The sequence below is a fragment of the Trichosurus vulpecula genome, chromosome X (genome assembly GCF_011100635.1).
Source record: "Trichosurus vulpecula isolate mTriVul1 chromosome X, mTriVul1.pri, whole genome shotgun sequence".
Lineage (NCBI taxonomy): Eukaryota > Metazoa > Chordata > Mammalia > Diprotodontia > Phalangeridae > Trichosurus > Trichosurus vulpecula.
Window position 1 is genome coordinate 33,991,701 of NC_050582.1, and position 18,934 is coordinate 34,010,634.

The 18,934-nt window shown below is 42.1% G+C and overlaps 1 protein-coding gene across 1 annotated transcript; it reads right to left on the minus strand.

Annotated features, from left to right (window-relative positions):
* Positions 1 to 17,795: 17,795 nt before the first annotated feature.
* Positions 17,796 to 18,155, minus strand: LOC118832497 (40S ribosomal protein S20-like). Its single transcript, XM_036739802.1, has one exon. It carries the CDS (start codon positions 18,153 to 18,155, stop codon positions 17,796 to 17,798), a length of 360 nt encoding a protein of 119 aa, XP_036595697.1.
* Between the last annotated feature and the right edge of the window lie 779 nt (positions 18,156 to 18,934).

An 18,934-nucleotide genomic window follows, 5' to 3' on the forward strand; every position in this document is an offset into this window, starting at 1 on the left:
TTTTGATCTGAATTTTTTCTCATTCTTTCCAAGGAGGGAAATATAAGAGTAAAAGTGGAGGCACTGGCAGAAACAATGATGTCGTCATGTTTTAAAGGCTTTAGAGGTGCCAGGGACATTAGACATAATGGCCCTTCATTTCTCCCAGCCATGGCAGCCATGATTGAGTAAGGACCATATGCAGTCATGGATAAAGGCGAACTTAGGGCAGGAAAGCCTTGGGTTTGAGTCATACCTCAGGCAATCTGTTCATGACTCTAGATCCTCCCTGTACCTTTTCACAGCTTGAGCTATGTCATCTGTAAGATGGGGCTAACAATATCCATTTCACTATGACTCCTATAGAGTTATTGCATGAACTGCCACAGCCATTTACGCACAATTATATAAACAGAGACCCATTTGCTAAGCCAGTTTTGCTGCCCTTGTACCTTCATATATTGATTCTAGGCCAAGAAGTAGAGGCCTAACTCTGTGTGTGTGTGTGTGTGTGTGTGTGTGTGTGTGTGTGTATGTGTGTGTGTATGTGTGTGTGTATGCGTGTGTCAGGTTTGGAGGCAGGGATAGAGAGACCCTTTCAGATGAGGAACTAAGACTCTGAGAGGTTGGACGACTTGCCCAGCATCACACAGATAGTAAGGAATAGAATTCGATTCTCAGATGCCAAATCTAATGTTCCTGGCATTGTACTACATGACCTTCATTTCAGTGCACATTTCATTTGCATTATTGTAATTTTATATACACAGACAGAGGGGACACATGGACAGATAGTGATGGGACACACGGACAGACGGGGGGGCGCACAGACAGAAAGAGACTGGATACACAGATAAAGAGGGGACACACAGACAAACAGAGACTGAGAGGGGACAACCTGACAGAGACTGAGAGGGAACACACAGACAGAGGCAGAGAGGGGACACACAGACAAAGGGGGACTGAGAAGGAGAGAGAAACAGAGATCGAGAGTGAGAGGGACACACAGACATACCGAAACTAAGAGGGACATACAGGCAGATGAGGCATGAAAGGGCCACACAGACAGATGGGGACGGAGATTGACACATAAACAGAGTGGGACTGACAAGGACACAGATAGATGCAGACAGAGGGGGACACACAGACAGACAGAGGGGGACACACAGACAGACCGTGGAGGACACACAGACAGACAGAGGGGGACACACAAACAGGGGGAAACACAGACATATGGGGACACACAGACAGAGAGTGACACCCAGACAGAGGGGGACACACAGACGGGGGAACAGAGAGACAGTGGGGGACACACAGACAGAAGGGGACACACAGACAGACCCTAGGGGACACACAGACAGGGAGAAGCACAGAGAGACAAGGGGACGCACAGACAGACAGGGGGATGCGCAGACAGACAGAGGGGGACACACAGACAGACAGTGGGGGACACACAGACGGGGAAGCACAGACAGACAGGGGGACGCACAGACAGGGGGACACTCAGACAGTGGAGGATGCACAGACAGAGTGGGACGCACAGACAGACAGTGGGGGACACACAGACGGGGAAGCACAGACAGACAGGGGGACACTCAGACAGTGGGGGATGCACAGACAGAGTGGGACGCACAGACAGACAGTGGGGGACACACAGACAGGGGGATGCACAGACAGAAGGGAAAACACAGACAGACCGTGGGGGACACACAGCCAGAGGAGGACACACAGACAGAAGGAGACACACAGACAGGTGGACGCACAGACAGACAGTGGGGGACGCACAGAACTACGGGGACGCACAGAACTACGGGGACGCACAGACAGTGGGGGACACACAGACATATGGGGACACAGAGTCAGACAGTGGGGGACACACAGACAGAGGGGGACACACAGACAGAAGGAAACACACAGGTGGACGCACAGACAGACAGTGGGGGACGCACAGAACGACGGGGACGCACAGACAGTGGGGGACACACAGACATATGGGGACACAGAGTCAGACAGTGGGGGATACACAGACAGAGGGGGACACAGAGACAGGGGGACACACAGACAGACAGTGGGGGATGCACAGACAGAGGAGGACAGAGGGGGACACAGACAGACAGAGGAGGACACAGAGATGGGGACACACAGAGGGTGACACCCAGACAGAGGGGGACACACAGACAGGGGGACAGACAGTGGGGGATGCACAGACAGAGGGGGACACACAGACAAAGGGGGACTGAGAAGGAGAGAGAAACAGAGATCGAGAGTGAGAGGGACACACAGACATACCGAAACTAAGAGGGACATACAGGCAGATGAGGCATGAAAGGGCCACACAGACAGATGGGGACGGAGATTGACACATAAACAGAGTGGGACTGACAAGGACACAGATAGATGCAGACAGAGGGGGACACACAGACAGACAGAGGGGGACACACAGACAGACCGTGGAGGACACACAGACAGACAGAGGGGGACACACAAACAGGGGGAAACACAGACATATGGGGACACACAGACAGAGAGTGACACCCAGACAGAGGGGGACACACAGACGGGGGAACAGAGAGACAGTGGGGGACACACAGACAGAAGGGGACACACAGACAGACCCTAGGGGACACACAGACAGGGAGAAGCACAGAGAGACAAGGGGACGCACAGACAGACAGGGGGATGCGCAGACAGACAGAGGGGGACACACAGACAGACAGTGGGGGACACACAGACGGGGAAGCACAGACAGACAGGGGGACGCACAGACAGGGGGACACTCAGACAGTGGAGGATGCACAGACAGAGTGGGACGCACAGACAGACAGTGGGGGACACACAGACGGGGAAGCACAGACAGACAGGGGGACACTCAGACAGTGGGGGATGCACAGACAGAGTGGGACGCACAGACAGACAGTGGGGGACACACAGACAGGGGGATGCACAGACAGAAGGGAAAACACAGACAGACCGTGGGGGACACACAGCCAGAGGAGGACACACAGACAGAAGGAGACACACAGACAGGTGGACGCACAGACAGACAGTGGGGGACGCACAGAACTACGGGGACGCACAGAACTACGGGGACGCACAGACAGTGGGGGACACACAGACATATGGGGACACAGAGTCAGACAGTGGGGGACACACAGACAGAGGGGGACACACAGACAGAAGGAAACACACAGGTGGACGCACAGACAGACAGTGGGGGACGCACAGAACGACGGGGACGCACAGACAGTGGGGGACACACAGACATATGGGGACACAGAGTCAGACAGTGGGGGATACACAGACAGAGGGGGACACAGAGACAGGGGGACACACAGACAGACAGTGGGGGATGCACAGACAGAGGAGGACAGAGGGGGACACAGACAGACAGAGGAGGACACAGAGATGGGGACACACAGAGGGTGACACCCAGACAGAGGGGGACACACAGACAGGGGGACAGACAGTGGGGGATGCACAGACAGAGGGGGACACACAGACAGACAGTGGGGGCCACACAGACAGAGGGGGCCACACAGACAGACACTAGGGGACACACAGACCTTTGGGGACACACAGACAGACCCTAGGGGACACACAGACAGTGGGGGACGCACAGAACGACGGGGACGCACAGACAGACCGTGGGGGACACACAGACAGAGGGGGACACACAGACAGGGGGATGCACAGACAGAGGAGGACACACAGACAGACAGAGAGGGACACAGACAGAGGAGGACACAGAGACGGGGACACACAGACAGAGGGTGACACCCAGACAGAGGGGGACACACAGACGGGGGGACAGAGAGACAGTGGGGGATGCACAGACAGAGGGGGACACACAGACAGAGGGGGACACACAGACAGACAGTGGGGGACACACAGACAGAGAAGGACACACAGAGACAGAGAGGGACGCACAGAGAGATTGGAACGGAGAGGGACACACAGACAGATGCTGACTGAGAGGGATACATCTCTAAACTATCTTTTTTGAGAACTGATTGAGTTCCTGAGAGACTTAAGTATCCTGCTAGTCATCCAACTAGTACATATCTGAGGCAAGACTCAACCCTAGAACTGCCTGACTCCAAGGACAATTTTCTATCCGTGCAGCTAGGTACTGCTGGATCGGGAGTTCAGGCTTGAGTTCAAATCTCACTTCAGAAACTAATTAGCTGTGTGACCCTGGGCAAGTCACTTAATGTCTGTCTGCTTCAATTTCCTCCACAGTAAATGGGGATAATAAGAGCATCTACTGCCCAGGGTTGTTGTGAGTATCAAATGAGACATTTACAAAGCATTTACCTCAGTGCCTGGCCCGTAGCAGGCACGTAATACATGCTTGTTTCCCCCTTCCCCTATCTATTATTCCTTTTTGGTAGTATCTTCCCACTCCCAGTCCTTTTTTACAGTTTCACCAGAGTTTTCCTGACTCAAATTAATTTTAGAGGAATTTGGTGAACCCAAGGCACCTGTGCTTGAATCTGCCAGAGTAGATTGGTGCCTTCTAACTAAGGACATGATTGCAAATACTTCTGCTTTCACGATACTGGTTAATGGTTTTTCTCATGAAAAGATGTACTTAGGCTGAGCACACATTCACAAAATTTCCCAACACACAACAATGAGCCTCACATTTCTGTAAGGAATGGAGCCGATTACAGCAATCTTCAAAGTTTATAAGGTACCACAATTGGTATAATCAAAATGTATGCATAGCACAAGAACATCTTTCACACATACTCTTTAGTCTTGGGACATTGTTTTCACCCTCCTCCCACTGATGCCCTTCCATTTGGCCCTCGGTTCATGGAATTATCGTCTCTCTTTTCTCACCTCAATGCCTACCTTGAAGCTTTAACACAGTGATGCCTCTTGACTCAGCTTCTCTCCTCTGGAATTGCAATTAAATTGGCTGTAGCGTCTCTGTGAGGCAAGTTATTAAAAAGTAACCACTTCACTCCCCCTCAAATGAGCCCTTCTCTGTCATTGAAACTAGAAGTGTGTATGGTTTTGTGTCAGCCCCATTTCAGCCCCTACCGATCTGTCTACTTTGGTTCTGCGATTGACGATTTCCCACATCTAGATATGTAAATAGAGATAGAGATAGATAAATATGTCTATCTAGATATGTGTCTATCTCTATCTATTTCTATGTCTCCTTCTTTTAGAGAACCCTTCTTATGGAATTGGAAAGAAGAATCCTTTTATTGAAAGTGGAAAGCACTTTAAGCTACTGTAAGCTCAGATTTTTGTCGAGATGGAATGGAAGAACAAAGCAGGCCAAGTGGAAATGAGTGAGTTAAGAAAGAGCTAGGGAGACAGACTAGAGAGACAGCAAATTGCTTCCAGTGGAGTAAAGAGAGAGGACTTATATTAACTCTAAATAAAAATACCTGGGGTTTTTTCCTCCCTAACACATCACAAGTATACAGAGCAGTGAACTGCAGCAATGCAGAATGCTGTGGATGCAACTTTAGCAATTGGTCCTAGCCTTTAGAGAGGTAGGATGGTGTAGTGGAAAGAGTGCTTTTTGATTTATGTGGCCTGGCTTTGCCTCTTAATTAGCTCTATGAACTGATGTCACTTAAGGTGACTATTTTGGACAGCATATAATCCTTTATTCAACAAATAACTAGTACTTACTACATGAAAGGCATAGTGTTAGGTGTTACAGGAAATATAGAGTGCTATATGATGTGGCCCCTGTCCTCAAGATGTTTATATTCTAGTAGGGGAGAGAACACATGAACACAAATAACTAATCCAAGGAAGACAGCATGGTGGTATGGGGAGACCACCAGGATTGGAGTATAAATTTTGAGGTTTGAGTTCCATTTCTATCATTTACTATCTTTGTGACTTTGGGTGAAATATTTTCTTTGAGCCTCAGTTTCCTCAACTGTAAAATGAGGATAATAACTCATATGCTGCCAACTTGATAGGGTTCTTTTGATGTTCAAATTAAATAATGTGTGTATGTGTACTTGGGCCTAGAACAAAAGCTATAGGTTCAGTTTTGGAACCTTCTCACTCAGTATATCTTTGATTTGTGACTCCACCTGGGCTTTCTCAGGCAATATAAGAATCTCATCCGTGCCTATGTCTGCACAAAAAAGCAAAAGGACTCTCAGCTCCCGTGAAGTAATTAAGCTTAATAATATATTGAATATAGATAGACTTTAATAAAAACATAGCACAGATTCAGGGAATAGAAACACATGCCTAAGACTGTACTCATTTGTACATTGACATTTACAGAGTACCTACTATGTGCCAGGCACTGATGTCCAGTGAAAGATGCATACCCCTGTCCTTATTCACATACCAAAACTTACTTACTACCAAACCACATGATAAAGGAAGACCAACCATTAACAGTGCTTTATGAACAGATGCCTTATGAAATGCCTTACATTCATCATTTTACAAGTGTAGTATCTGCATGGTGCTCCTGGACTGACTGTTCATTTAGAATAATACTCTATGTACAAAACCTGATTTCACTTGAGCACAGAAAACTAAAGTAGGTTATTACTTATCAAAAACAGCCATGGCCTGTTCTTAGCTGTGCACTAAGACTGATTACAAAGATAAATGCATTTGGCATGAGCTAGGACAACCTATGAAATGAGGAGTCAAACAAGGATTTGAAGCACAATTTTTCAAAGAATGAAGGTAGAAAAGAGAGAATATGGAGTATAAAAAGAGTAGCGTGTCAGGGAAGATAGTATCTTCTATGTAAAGCCTGACTGATAGATTGGACAAAGGCCAACTAATCAAAGTATCAATGGATTTGGATAGGTTTTGTCAACTTGAGCAAGATTTCAATGTCATAGAGTTTAAATTTAAACTTGAATATGTTGAGTACTTTCAGAATATGTTGATGACACAAAGAGTCAAGATGTGTTTGTTAAACTGTATAAGTCATGCATTTAGATGGAACTGAAATTATGGTCAGCATAATATAATTAGTCTAGAAATGTCAGTTTCATTCGTCATTGAAGACCCTTGCACTGAAAAGCTTGTAGAAAGTAGAATTGCAGAAAGCTTTAAGGTTTCCAAAAAGAGGGGTTTTGTTGTTGAGTTTTTTATCACCAAAAGAAAATACGTGGAGTTCCTTTATAATGAGAACAGAAAATAGAATTGGAATTGGTATTAAATGTGACGTTTTGAGTCAATGGCAAAAGGTTGCAGAGAATAGTGTAGGTTAAAAGCAATGGCAAATTGTCTTTCTTGGTTTAATGTGAGCAGGCTTTTTTGTTAAGGTTCTGAAATAGATGTCCACTTTATGATCATTCAAGTGTGGAAATATGCCCTTTAGAGAGACCTTGACCATCAGTTTTGTTTCTCTTGAATTTGCTTTGCTTTCAAAGAAGTTCTTGAATTATCAGTGAAATAATGCGTTAAGAGTCACTATTGTGCTTTTAGAAGAACTAAGTATTCTTAAAATTGGAAGGGACCTTTGAGGCCATCTTGTTCAACTCCTTCATTTTACAGATGAAGAAGGTGAAACCTCAAAGAAATTTGAAGTGACCCACCCAGGGCCACACAGATAGGAAACAGAAAAACAAGAACCTCAAACCAGGGTCTCTGTCTTTAGATTCAGAGGTCTTTCTACTATACCACTGCCTATTACTTTGAAGGTAACTTCCAACTAAAAAAAATCCAATGAGGTGGTAGTTTAATCCAATCCTTTCGTTTTACTGAGGAATAAATTGAGGCTAAGAGAGATGGTGAATTGCACAAGATCACACAGTGAGTTACTAGAAGAACTGAGCCTAGAACCCATGTCTCCTGGCATCCACTTCTACATGCTTTCTACCTTATCGTGCTGACTCTGACCCCTGTTGGTGTGTTTATGACAGTACTCACTCCCATATCACTGGACCATGAGATTTTAGTTTTCCCAGGAATTTAGATATGCTTCACCTTGTTTTCCTGGCTGCCAGGTATTTGAGTTGTCACTGTTGGCAAAGATCTCAAAACAATAAGATTTGAGGTGTGGTATTATCATTTATAATGTGACTGTAGAACTGATATGTCCAATGACAGCTTCTTTCTGGGACTCTGGCCTCAGTACTCTTCTCTGAGTGAAAGAGCCACCAATCCAAGGGTGGGGAAACCTGTGACCCTCTAGGTCCTCAAGTGCTGTCCTGAATCCAAACTCCACAGAACAAATCCCCTTAATTAAAAGATTTGTTCTGTAAAACTTGGGCTCAGTCAAAAAGCCACACTCAAGGACCTAGAAGGCCACATGTGACCTCAAGGCCACAGGTTCCCCACCCTTGACCTAGTCCCAGATAGAGAAAGAAGAGGGAGCTCTTCTTAAGTGGGAATACAATTTTAATAAATTGCAATCATTATTCACTATAGATTCTTTCTCCATACAAGCATGGACTTCTCCACACTTTGTTAAAGAAAACTAATCATTTGCTACCAATCCCGATTTGACCTTGATAGATTGAGTTTAGTGTATTGCAATTCAATGCTGTTAGAAGTCATTCGCAACCAGTTAACCTAACCAAAGTCAATTAGGTATGTGCTATGTAGTCCATTCTCTAGGTAGATTAAAATTGGAATTTATAGCACTGCTTTTCATCCTTGAATGGACATCTATTTTGGGGAATGGTGCTATAAAAACTGGGAAATCTTCTTTCCTTTTTCCTCAAACTGCTGTTGTTTTAATATACTAGGTGAATAGGGAGTCAGAGTGATACAGTGTCAGAGGTGGAGGAGATAGAGAGGCTGGCCTTTGAATTATGGCTCTAACATTGACTTGGCAGTTGAATAGGAAATCCTGGGATATTTAAATTGGCGACTACTGAAACTTTTAAGAAGATCTGAATTCAAATCTGGCTTTAAACATGTGCTAGACCCTATGAAAATCAATTCACCTCTATCTTCCTCAGTTTCCTCGTTTGTAAAATGAGGATAATAATAGCACCTACCTCTCAGGCCTGTTCTGAGGATCAAATGAGATAATATTTCTAAAGTACTTTACAAACCTTAAGGTACTATATAAGTTCTGTTATCATCATCATCATCATCTTCATCTTCCATGTCCTCCTATGAGTTCACTTCATAATGGCACAAAAATAAAAAATAAAGCAATTTTTAGTTGCTTGACTACATACAGTCCCAACCTAAGCAAGCAACTCAAATTGGGATAACCCAGGATCTTACAGAAGGATCTCAGAATAGCTTCTATCAAGAGCCACAGAGGGAGCTGAGGTCACCTGGGCAAGGTATTTCTTGAAACATGAACCAATAAACAGAAGACCTGGTTACAAGAAATGGAACTTGAACCTGAATTGGAGCAGCTTGTGTCAGCCAGGGAGTCATGAGTTAGATCACCCCTCCCCAGCTGACTTTTGTGCCAAATGTTACTGCCCAGTGCCATACATTTCTTTTCATGATGTCATGGTCGAGACAGCTAGGTGGCACAGTGGATAGAGCACCACCCCTGGAGTCAGGAAGACCTGAGTTCAAATCTAGCCTCTGACAATTGACACTTACTAGGTGTGTGACCCTGGGCAAGTCACTTAACCCCAATTGCCTCACCCCCCCCCAAAAAGAAAGTATGAATGGCCCAAGTGGGAAGAGTAAGGTACACTTCTATAATTTAGGTAAGAGTGTTGGCAAGGTGACATGGTGTTCTAGAACTAAAGGATTTTTCAACCTTTACTTAGAGGCTATTGTACAGCTTCCAAGGAGCCAAGATGGCAATATTCAATGGAAGGACGTTGTTGTGGTTGTTTTGTTATTTTAAACACGGGCTCTGACCTTCTGGGAAACTTCTTGAAGCTCCTTTTGAGACTATTGGACATATTGTAGCTTAGCCAACTGGACATTTATCAAATACTATGTGCCAAGATAATTGTGTCTCTACAACACTGAGCAAAGGTGCCCTTTCTTTTTCTACTCATGCATTAGCACTAACTATTTGTAAATGACAGAGAAAGTGTTTAAAATGTAAACCATGGAAGCAGCTTGGGGGAAGAACCACTTACCTAGCCTCTTAATGCAAATAAGAATAATTGTCAAGCTAGCAGAAGTGTGTTGATTTCATTTACTGTCGGTGAAGGGCAATGGGGGAGGGAAGCCTAGTACAGAGGAAATGGTGCTGGGAAATTTGATTGTATTTGTTTACAAGGCTGAGTTAAGTGTTCATAAAAATTCAAATCAAGGAATGAAAACTGTACAGTAGATGGATATGAGAAGCGATTCATATGAATGTAATATATATGTAAATATTCACATACTTATGCAGCTTTCAGGTACCCAGAAGAGGCATATTAGATGCTCCTTGCATAAAATGCTGTTTTTCAAGTTTTCTCATCTTTGATCAGCATAGGTGCTAAATGTCAGTGGACTTTAGGTGTGGCTTTACTGAGTTATGCCCAAAGAAAAGAAGAGATGCAAATGCAAAGAGGATGGTATTGAATGAAAGCTATCCTTCCCTCTTGCCTAGTCGTCACAATGATGGACTACAAGGCACAAACACTGGGATGCTTTCATCACCTTCATGGTTTTTTTATTAGCAACTTATTCTCATGCTCTGCAAATGCTGTAGTAGAAATGTTCCTTTTCCAATAAGGTGACAACTTGGATGAGTAAACACTCACTGTTACGGAAGCCTAGATGATTCTGGGCTGCTCAGATATTTACTTCAAGTTATTAAATTTATCATAGGGCTGCTTTCTCATTTAAATTGGGGAAAAAGGAAAAAAAAACAAAACTTAAGTTGATGAAGGGATGCTATGTTCACTGAACTGGCAGTTTTTAGGTGAAGGCATATTTCCCTTGTAGATTTTGCCCCCTGGTATATAATATTCCAACCTCACCTCTCTTTTTTAAGCTATGATAAGAAGTCCTGCGCAATTCCAATTGACATTTCTTTGGCATGAATTTTGTTCTTTCTTAAGGTTTTTAAGTTTCTTACCTTATAGCTAAAGCTCTGGAATGTCATGACTAGAAGGAAACTCTGGAGATAGATAACTCCTTTGACACCATGATCATTGGTTGGGGCAGAGGGGGGAAGGAGGAGAGGAAAAGCATTAAGAAAAGATGCTACATCAGAGAAAATTCAGGAACTACACTAGGAAAACAGGGAAGAGAACATTTGGGTAAAATTCGGTACTCTTAGAAACAGAAACAATATTGTCAAGGGTATATACTACTATGAGCCCAGTGAAGAAACCTAAAGTCAACAAAAAGGAGAAAAGACAAGGATGGATGGTTAGATAGGACAACTGCTTGGGGTGTTTGTAACAATAATAACCAATAAGAGTGAAAAAGCAGAACTGCTGAATTTGATTATTCTTTTTTCTGTCAATGAGAATGATAAGGATTTAGTAAGCACCTTGATGCCTATGTGGCAGGTTCAAGAAGGCAGGTCTAGAAGAACTACAACCTCAAATGCTTATGTAAAAGAACATAAAGATTGTTAGAGGTACTGTAGGATAGATGGACAACAAATACCCTGATTTTTTCCAAGAAGGGAAGCTGAGAATGCAAACATAGGCCAGTGAGCTTGAGTTTGATTACTGACAATTCTCTAGGGGTTGTTATGGAATTGATGTATAATGAACATCAAGAAAGAAGCCAGGGATTATAAAGATACTATGTGACTTTATAAATAACAGGATATTCCACATTAATCTCATTTTTGGCAGGGTTACTACACTGGTAAAAGAGGGGAATATTATGGAATTCCTAATTGCATATGTATAAATTTACTGAAATTTCGAGGAAGTATCTTGTGGTATGGATGAGGACAGGATAGATGGATGTAGACAGCTAAGTGGTACTGAATAGAGTGCTGAGCCTGGAGTCGGGAAGAGGAGCATAAATGCTCTGTATTTGATAGTATTTGGTGCTCCCCTGTCTCTATTAACTTCTACTAAGCCAGTCTTCAGTCATAGTTCCTTGCCTTTTCTTTCTTCCCCTTTTAAATACCTCTTTTAGATCCATCTACTTAGGTTAGTATTTGTTTTGCTTATGACTAGTTCCTTCCTATACCTCCCTTCCTTCTTCCTCTCCTTTTCTCCCTTCTCTGATTCCCTCTTGTTTCTCTGGTGAAATGAATGTATTTCTATATCAGAGTTTGTGTTTACATATGTGTATGCATGTTCCACCCTCCTTTGACCATTTCAGGTGAAAGTAAGGTTCATGTAAAGCCACTTCCCTTATCTCTTGTTCTCTGTACAATCTTTTGTTTATACACTCTTATTATGATAGTATTGTGAGAAAGCAAGTTCCCACATCTTTTTGTTCATTTTTTCTTCCTTCCTTCATTTCTTTAACTACGTTTTTCTTCTTTTAAGGTGATCGAAATGCTTTATCTTTGTTTAGCCCCTCATGGTGATTCACTTGTTTTTACCTTGCCATTTCTCATGACTCCTTTTTATTTCAAAAATTTTACTTAACTTTGGTCTTTTCATCAGGAATACTTGGAAATACTATATTTAATTAAAAATTCATCCTTTCTTCCACATAATTAGACTCTGCTTCACTGGATAACTTATCGGTGGTTATAAACATATATATTTTACCTTTTGTAATTTCATATTCCAAGTTCTTTTGTTTATTTAATGGTAGCTGCCAAATCTTGTATAATCCCCAATGGTTTGTCAGTACTTGGAACATATTCCCCCCTCTAGCTATTTGCAATTTTTTTCTTTGTCTTGGAAGTTCTTAATTTTGGACATGACTTTCCAGGGAGCTTTCATTTTGGGAATTCATTTAAGAAGTGACTTGGGATCATTTTTCTTTTCATTTTGCCCTCTTCTTCTTCTAGATCTGGCAAGTTTTCATTCATAGTTTATTAAGTATAATCTCTAGACTCTTTTTATTTTGCATATATTTCAAGTACTATAATTATTCATAAATCATCTCTCCTTGACCTGTTTTCTCGGCAATTTGTTTTGGATATGAGTTTTCTTACTTTTCTTCTTTTTTTCGTAATTTTGACTGTTATGTAGTATTTCTTTTGTTCTCATGGAGTTATTAACTTTTATTTGGTCCCTTCTGATTTTCAAGTAGTCTATTACCTTGGTAAGATTTTGTACCTTTTATAATAAGCTTTACTTCTTCTAAGTCTTTCCTCAAGATCTCTCATATCTTTTCCTCTTCTTTCCTCATGAGCTCTCATTTCATCTATAATATTATTTTTAAACTTGATTTATTTCTTCCAGGAATTCTAGCTGACCTTGTGGCCAATCTGTGTATTTCTTTGAGGCTTTGATTGTAGATGTATTGGAGTTATTTTCTTCTATCTTGTCTTTGGTATCTTTGGCTCCATAATAACTTGTTATTATTCATGTCCTTTTTCATTTACTTATTCTCCAAGCCTTACTTCTTTACTTGAGACTTTGTTTTATGGCCAGCCAGGAATGCTGTGTGATCTGGCATTCTGGTGCTACACTCTCTGCTTATTGAGTGCTATATCATTCTTGGTTCTCTGGAGCAACATATACCAGAGAGCTGCAAACTTTTGGCAGTCCTACATGGTCTGATCTAGGTCCTGATGTAACTGCTTCCCTCTTGGTCCGATCTTTGCAAGTTCTTTATCTGGGTTTGGATTTGGGCAGGCAGGATGACTGCACTTGGAGCTGGAGTAGGTACTTAATGCTGCCCTGGTTGGAGTTGGAGTTGACATTAGTTGGCCCCATATCCTATCTGCTAACTGTGAAGCTCTATACTTCAGCGCAACAGATCTATAGGTGTACCCCAGTTCACAATCCCAATTCTGGTTACCTGCCTGTGGAATGAATCTCTGATCCTAGGTCAGAGTGAAAGAGCTATTGGTCCTGACTTGGTTGTAGCCCCTGCCCTGGTTATTCATATACAATCTGACTCTTCAATCTTGCAATGGAAACAAGACCTTTATCATTGTTGGAGTAGTGGTAGGGGGAAACTAAACTTTGATGCCTCTTCTTCACAATCTTTGCTAGTCTTCCTTGAGTTGGGTCTTAAAAACATTATATATATGGATTTGACAAGGAGGGAGGACATTTCAGCCAAAAAGCTAGAAAAAGAATTTACAAGAAGCAATAAGCAGATTGGCTTGCCTAGAGTTTTATCATACTCATATAAAAGAAATTTAGGGTCCCTCACCAAGGATGATTCTCCTTTTCCCCAAAATATAAGTTATATCAGAGAAGAACATGCTTTCTGGAATATAGAACCATAGACCCTTTGCTTATATAAACATAATTCTGATGCTAAGTTTGCTTGATTTTCTCCCTTTTCTTTCGTATGGCTGATGATGTAAGCTAATGTTTTAGGCCTTTTAGTCATTCACTTTATGATCTCTCACTGTTTTTCTTTGCTACTTAGTCATGTGGAAGTTCTCAGCCCCTAGATCAAGGATCCATTTGAATTATGGGGGTAGAAAGGTGGGAGAAAGGGTGACTTTAACTTGTCATCACTCTTCAATTGCACAATTACTCTCTGAACCAGAGAAATGCCAAGTACAACTCTGATATTTCTGATTCATTTTCACTTCACTGATCAAAATGAAATTTTGAAGAGTTACTTCTTGCTCAAGAAGCCTTATAAGTGTTATTGATTTGGAGAAACTTTTGCAAAATGTGGCTTTCAGGGAGGTAGCTTGGATAAGACAAGGATAGTAACATCCCAAACTTACCAACTTTCATTCAAGTAGCCTGGCTTATGTATCTCATTGAGAATGATTTTGAAGGAATGTACAAATGTATATTTTATGATTCAGGAGCTGCTTGTCCACCATCATAAAAGTGGAACAGTTTCCTAAAAATGAGAGGTGATCACTCAAGCTATGTAGTAATGAATAAAGGAATGTCTTTTTTTAATTATTTACACTGTAAATGATGATTCTATGGCAGCTATAGAGTTTTAGTAAAGGGAAATCTTAGTCATTGTATCTCTCCATGGCCATTTGATTGTTGTGACTTTTATTTGTTTTAATTTACTTGATAATACAGATGCTAACTTTTCCATGAAACCTTTCCTTTCCTCCTGTCTTGTAGATAGTCAGGAATCCTAATGCTTTCTCAGTTGTCTTGGCTCAATATCCTTGGTTCAAAGGATTCTCATATTCTGATGCAAGGAGTATACACAAAGTTTGGCTAGCCTTTATTGATAAGTAAACAGAAATAGCAAAAGTTAGCAATGTTTTCTTAACTCATTTCCAGTCATCTCTAACTTGTTGTGACCCCATTTGGGGTTTTCTTGGCAGAGATGCTGGAGTAGTTTGCCATTTCCTTCTCCAGATCACTTTACAGATGAGGAAACTAGGGAAACATGCTTAAGTGATTTGCCCAGGGTCACATAGCTAGTAAGTGTCTGAGGCCAGATTTGAAATCAGGCAGAAGAGTCTTTCTGACTCCAGTTCCAGTAGTTTATCCCCTGTGCCACTTAGCAATGTCTACATAGCCCTAAAAAGTTAAAGCTACTCTATTCAACTGAGGAATGTTCTGATCACCAGGGATAGGATTTTACTGTACATGTAGCAAAACTTCTGTCAGAGGTAAGGAACCCTCTCCCTAGTGGCAGCATAAGCATTTTTGAGTGCTTACAATGTTCCAGGCACTGTTTTACACACTGGAAATACAAAGAACTCTAAAAATAGTCCTTGACTTCAAGGAGATTACATTCTAATGGGGGAAAATGACTTGTCAAGAGATGGGTATAGACAAGAAAAAGAGTCTTTAGCAACTGGGCAGACTGAATGGCCTTCAAGAAGAGGATTCAAGCTGAGTTTTATGTGAAGCAAAAGAGGTGGGGGTTTTAGAGAGCATTCCAAGCATGGAAATATCCATTCCTAAAGCAAAGATACAAGAGATATAGTGTAGTTTTCACAGAACAGTAAATAGGCTAGTATAGCTGGACTATAGAGCATGTGACAGTGAGTAGAACTTAAGAAGACTGGAAAGTCAAAAAAGGGTTTGGTTGTAAATAACTTTCTGTGCCAAAAGAGGATTTTGTATTTGATTCTGGAGGTAATAGGGAGATGTTGAAGTTTATCGAGTAGCAAGGTAACATGATCAGACCTATACATTAGGAAAATAATTTCAGTAGGTATGTAGAAGATGGATTGGCAGGGGGAAGACATTGACACAAGAAGAACAATTATAAGTCTCCTACAGTAGTCCAGGCTCTAGGATTCTGTCTTAAAGTGGGGTTTTAGGCAAAGGGTCATGCTTGAAAGGGCCTTGGCTTGATGTAACAGCAAGCACCTTGGCACACCCAGGATCACCTGCTAGCACAGGTTCTTAGATCTGATTTTCTAAACGAAAGCAACTTTAAAGGGGTCACAATCTTACGTTAATTATATTCACTAGTTCAGGGGAAAGGTCAGCACCATGAACGTGGAGAAAATACAAGCAGAGAAATCAGCACAAAGATCAACAGACAGGGCTTCAGCTGTCTGAACACAGTAATACAACTACCTACATATACCACCAGATTGGGAGAGCACAGATACATCTGAGTAGTTGGGGGGCTGTGAACAAATTGCTACTCAGAGTCCTGTCCAGGGAATCAAAAGGTCCTTCTCATAATCGAACCCGCAAAGCACAATACCAACCTCAGAACACACACACACACACACACATATATCTATATCTATATATATATATCTATATATATCTATATCTATATCTATCTATCTATCTATACACACACACACACACACACACACACACACACACACACACTTCTCAGAGTCAGAAGGCATCACAACCCTCATGACTCAGTGGCTAATTAGGTTAGTACCGAAAGGTGTGAAAGCCTTCCTACAAGCAAGGCTCCCCCTAAGAAAGCTCCTCCTTAGGCAAGTCCCTTCGCCAATGGGCTCTCTGTGACTCAGGATGTATCACAGCTGTGATTGAACACATGTGGCCACATAGGTCTATTAATGGATGGGGAAGATCTCCTTACTCCATTAACATTACACTTGAAGTCAACCTAGCTCATGTGATATTTGATCTGTAAAGTGATTTCTTTATCCCGACATCAAGTATTATGTGCGTTAGTTTGGCCAGTGGAAAATACACAGGATTGGAGAAAGTTGTAATGGTTCTTGTACCTCTCAGCTGGAGTGAGTTTTTTCTTATTGGATCTCATTAATAACACCTCATTTATACCTCTTTTGCATTTTTATTGTATCTTGTCTTATAGCTGTCTGTGCATATGCTATAAGGAACCTAGTAGAAGATAACATCCTAAAGGCAGAGACTGTGTCTTCTGGAAAGTATTGAATTCTGACTGTATAGAATAGGACCTTGTACTTTTCACAGGTTCTTGGAATGTTGGATGAAGTCATATGACAAAGAAATTGAAATAGAGACCATAGGGCTCTGGAAAGACAGGCAAATTAATGTGCTGTTGGTGGAGCTGCCCATTCTAAAAAGGTCTTTGGAACTAGGTTAAGAAAGAGAATAAAATGTCTAGTCTCTTTGACCTGAAGATTTGACTGGCATATATCCCCAGGAATGTACCAATAGAAAGGAAAGGCATCATTGACTCCAAAATATTTAAAGCAGTACTTTTTGTAGTAGCAAAGACCTGAAAACAGAGTGATAGCCTATTAATTGGTGACTTGCTAAGCAAATTGTAGTTTGCAATGTAATATATCACTAAAAAGTAATAATTTATCTGAAGAATCCAAGGAAGCATAAGAAGACTAGATGAAGTGATACAGAGAGATATCATCAGAACCAAGATAGCAATCAGCAATAACATTGATAAAATTAAAACTGACTCCTAAGAAATTCTTTTTTTTTAATAGTTGCAATCAATTTATTAAAAGAGAGGAATGGTTAGGCATCTGCAATGGTGACTTCAACTTCTGCACCTGGGTCAACGCTGATAGAAGTGATCTGTTTAACAATTTCAGAAGGACTGTGCAAATCAATAAGGCGTTTGTGGATTCTCATCTGGAACCGATCCCAAGTCTTTGAACCTTCACGGCAAGGAGTCTTTCTAGTTATGATCTGAAGTGTCTTAGTGGCCATTCGAACAGGCCCCTTCACTTTCAAGTTCTTTTCTTTGGCTCCTCTAATTAGGTTAGCACATACTTTCTTGAGCGATTTTACATTGCGGCTGGTGAGGGTGATCCGGATTTGGAGAATGGCCAGTTTGTGGTCCACAAGGGTCTTGCCGGTGTCTTTGAATGCCATGGCGGTGCAGCGGCTTCCTGACCGACTTATTCCTCTGTGAGAGCAATCAGCGGTGAGTCAGGAGGAGGAGATGCAGAGAGTGCCGAATCCACGCGGCTGCAGCAGCGATACCTTTACCAGAGAGCTAAGAAATTCTAATGACCAAGCTTGCCCCTAACGAAGGGCATGTGAAAATGCCTCTCCCTCCCATCTTTGTAAAGAATTGTGTGTGTGTGCGCGCGTGCGCATGTGTATGTATGTGTGTATATAGCAAGCACGTATGTGAAACACAGTCTATATTGTCACGCTTGAATAATGTTTTGCTGAACTTTTTTTGGTTCTCTTTTTTGTTCTTTGTTAAGCTGGACTGCTCTCTGAGTGGTGGAGGGGGGGGCATTTATATGGCAACACAGGTGATAGCAAAAGCAAAAGATATCAGTAAATTTCATCTATAAAAAGGAATGAAGTAATTCAACACAGTCATATTGATTGCTATCTGTTGACATTCTGGCATTAAAGTGAGTTGCATTTATAACTACCCAGTAAGGTTGATAGGGACAAAGAGCTGACAAGGTGCTTACTTTTGCCACACCACGAAATGGCTCCTCTTCCCAAACCATACATTTTTACTGTCATCTAGCAAGGCTAAACCCTTGTTACACCCACACTACACTCAACATGTTCAGGGAGAGAGTAATGGAAAAGTTGTTATGGCTCACCAGCTTCCTACCATCTACCTCCACCCATAACTAGACAGATTGCATACAGCTTCTTAGCTTGGTACAAGACTGAGGGATAGA

Excerpts from the sequence above, each read along its gene's own strand:
- LOC118832497 (XM_036739802.1), bottom strand. The coding sequence starts at position 18,155 with ATGGCATTCAAAGACACCGGCAAGACCCTTGTGGACCACAAACTGGCC.